This window comes from Psammomys obesus, unplaced genomic scaffold (genome assembly GCF_907164565.1).
Source record: "Psammomys obesus unplaced genomic scaffold, mPsaObe1.curated_primary_1811, whole genome shotgun sequence".
Lineage (NCBI taxonomy): Eukaryota > Metazoa > Chordata > Mammalia > Rodentia > Muridae > Psammomys > Psammomys obesus.
This window is the reverse complement of record NW_026596073.1, coordinates 13,929,612-13,932,311: the sequence shown is the minus strand read 5'-3', so window position 1 is coordinate 13,932,311 and position 2,700 is coordinate 13,929,612. Positions and strand designations below refer to the sequence as shown.

The window sequence follows — 2,700 nt, the reverse complement described above, 5'->3', positions numbered from 1 at the left end:
TTCTTTCTTTCTTTCTTTCTTTCTTTCTTTCTTTCTTTCTTTCTTTCATGACATTCTCTTGGTTGGGGAAGAGATCTGTAGTTCTAGAAAGCCCTGCTTTCTGATCCTGGCATTTGAGAAAGGGAGATCAGCTTACCTTTGATGTAATCCGTGAGAATCCCCTACTTCCTGTGGTTGAAAATGTGTGAATACATATCTGACAGCATAGAGAGATGTGATGGCTAGTTCATGGCTGAAATCAGGTGTCTTGATAGTAGGTAGTTTCTTTCAAGCCTTCCTTCAAGTCACTTGATGTGATCCTTGGAATGTAGGGGCTTCTCCAGGATCTAATAACCTTTCTAATTAAAAAATTCCATATTTGCCTTACTTTATTATTTTTATATTTTACTTACTCAAATTGCTCATCAGGAAAATGAGAGAGGAAAATGTAACAGGGTGTGTCACTCAAGCTTCCCTCCGTGTCTGCTTCCTCGCTTGCCAGGTCCTGAACACTCTGGAGAGCTCGCAGCCCAGCTTGTATTTTGCAGAGGACCCTCCCACTTCACTGAAGTCCTTCAGGTGTCCTTCTCCTGTGTTCTTGGATAATGTCCGAAGTATTCCAGTGGAAGATGATGAGAACCAGAATAATCACTCAGCACCACATGAGGAAGCAGTGAGGGTAGACAGAGTGACTCCGAAAATCCCTTTTGAATGCAGCCAGTCTGAGGTTACCTTTCTGGGCTTGGACAGAAACACTGGGAATAGGAGAAGTGAAGCCGCTTGCAACATGCCCACTTCCTCTTCTGAGGAATGTTGGCTCCCAGAGCTCGGAGCATCATCCCAGGACTTAAGGCCTACTGAGATCAGTTTGGGTTCCTCTTGGGAAGTACCAGGCCATTCTTATGGGAACAAGCCAATGGAGAAAAGGTGCTCCTCTGGACTCTTCTGCAGTGAGTATGAACAGTCCAAAAAGCAGTGAATTCACCAGATGATACAGGGGGGAAGAAAAGCAAATGTCGCCGAGGGCACCGAGCAAAGGGTGTCACCATGGAAGGACACAAGCTCCATTCAGTAAGGCCAAGGGAGCTACTGATGGTGAATTTGAGTGGTACAGATGAACAGCCAGCCATTTCTGTACCTTTCTTCCCATCCCCACAAACAGAACAACCTAAAGAAATGCTTTATTGGGGTGACTGCTTCTCAAACAAATGCAAGCTAAAGTGGAGCCATTCAGAGTTATTCAAGATTCTGGATTCTGACCATCAAAACCTAGCAAAGAGTAGCAGGAATCTTAAGTCTCAAGTCTCTCCATCATCCTAGTGGGTCCTTGGTATTGATAAATGGAGAATCAGAACCACATCCAAGAACCAGGTTCTTCTGTTGTCTGCCTTCAGCTACTCAGAATCAGCAGCCAGTCATCACCAGCTGCCAAATGCAACACATTTTTGTTCTCCCTCTGCCCATGCACTATAACCTGTATAACACTCCCACCTCTGCCCTCAGTAGGGTGGGGGGTTTCAAGGCCTCGCCCTTTATTTTCTGTCCTTGTTCAGAGGCAGCCTTTTGTATACCCTGACCCCCTATAAATCTTTTACATGAGGTGTGTTGCATGGAGTGTGTGTGTGTAGGGGTGGGGTACGTGGGGATATGAGACCCTTATACTCAGTGCCATTCTTTCTACTAGGGACAGTCCATTGGATTCCATTGGCTTCCCTTGGTCAGACAAAATGTTGACCAAATGGAAAGGTTGTAGGAAATGTCTAATTTGTAAATGGTAATGAGTGCCTTTTGAGCAAATTGTCTTTTTATGGTGATTGTGTGATTGGCAGTTGCTACTCTTCTGTTCATCAATGGTTAACCTGTCTGTCTGGAAGTGAGCCAGTTCGTCTTTTGAAGGCGTGTTCTGTGTCGAGAGGGAATTCTTGTCTGAAATCCGAGTCTCTGTGTTTAAAATCTTAGAAGTGCTCCACGAGTTAATCCAATTGTTATAAAGATTACTTTTAAAAATTACAGCGTTGTGTTGTTATTTTACTAACCCCAGAAGTTACATTTTCAGTGGAATGTGCAAAATTGTAGCCAAGTCATTTTAGACCCTGGGAAAAAGAACGCATCACAAGAGTCCAGATGGGCCTGTTCTGTGCCTTGCAGGGTAACCTATCCTCCTGCTGCTTCCCTGGATCCCCCTTTTGAAGACCTTCCTTCCTTGTAGGCTATGAAAAGGAGCCCTCCTGCAGGGTGCCTCACCCATCTCCTCAGCAGGGAGGACTCACTGCATAAATGTCTCCTCAGCAGTTTCTTTGTATTATTAACACATGGCTCACATCACCTATCTTACTAGATTGTGAAATCTTAATATTCACTTCCCATTGTAACAAATGAGCTAGTGGTGCAAGGCAACATGATTCCACAACTCTGAAGGCTTGTGTTTTCCTCCTGGAGGCTCTAGGGAAGAATCTTTGCCAGGTCTCTTCCAGCTCTGGAAGCCACAGGTGTAATACCAGGATCACGGGACCCTCAGAGACCACCAGGAGATGACTCGATGCAAGAGCAAGAAAGCTTTATTACAAGAGCGATCGAACTCGGGACCCAAGTCTCACTGACACAGCAGTAGAGAAATGGGGCCCCGAGCCCTGAGTGAGCAGGGTTTTTAAAGGGAAAGACTGCAAGCAGGGGGTTTCTATGACAGCAAGCAGGGGGACACATTTCCATGACAGAAAACAG

General features: G+C 45.3%; 1 protein-coding gene across 1 annotated transcript in view; it reads left to right on the top strand.

Moving 5' to 3' along the window:
- Irak3 (interleukin 1 receptor associated kinase 3) overlaps positions 1–1,939 on the top strand; it is a 55,213-nt gene extending 53,274 nt beyond the window's left edge. The window contains exon 12 of the mRNA XM_055626007.1: positions 482–1,939. Within this exon, the coding sequence (XP_055481982.1) occupies positions 482–958 (477 nt within the window). The 3' untranslated portion in view covers positions 959–1,939. The remainder of the gene's footprint in view (positions 1–481) is intronic.
- Positions 1,940–2,700: the final 761 nt, after the last annotated feature.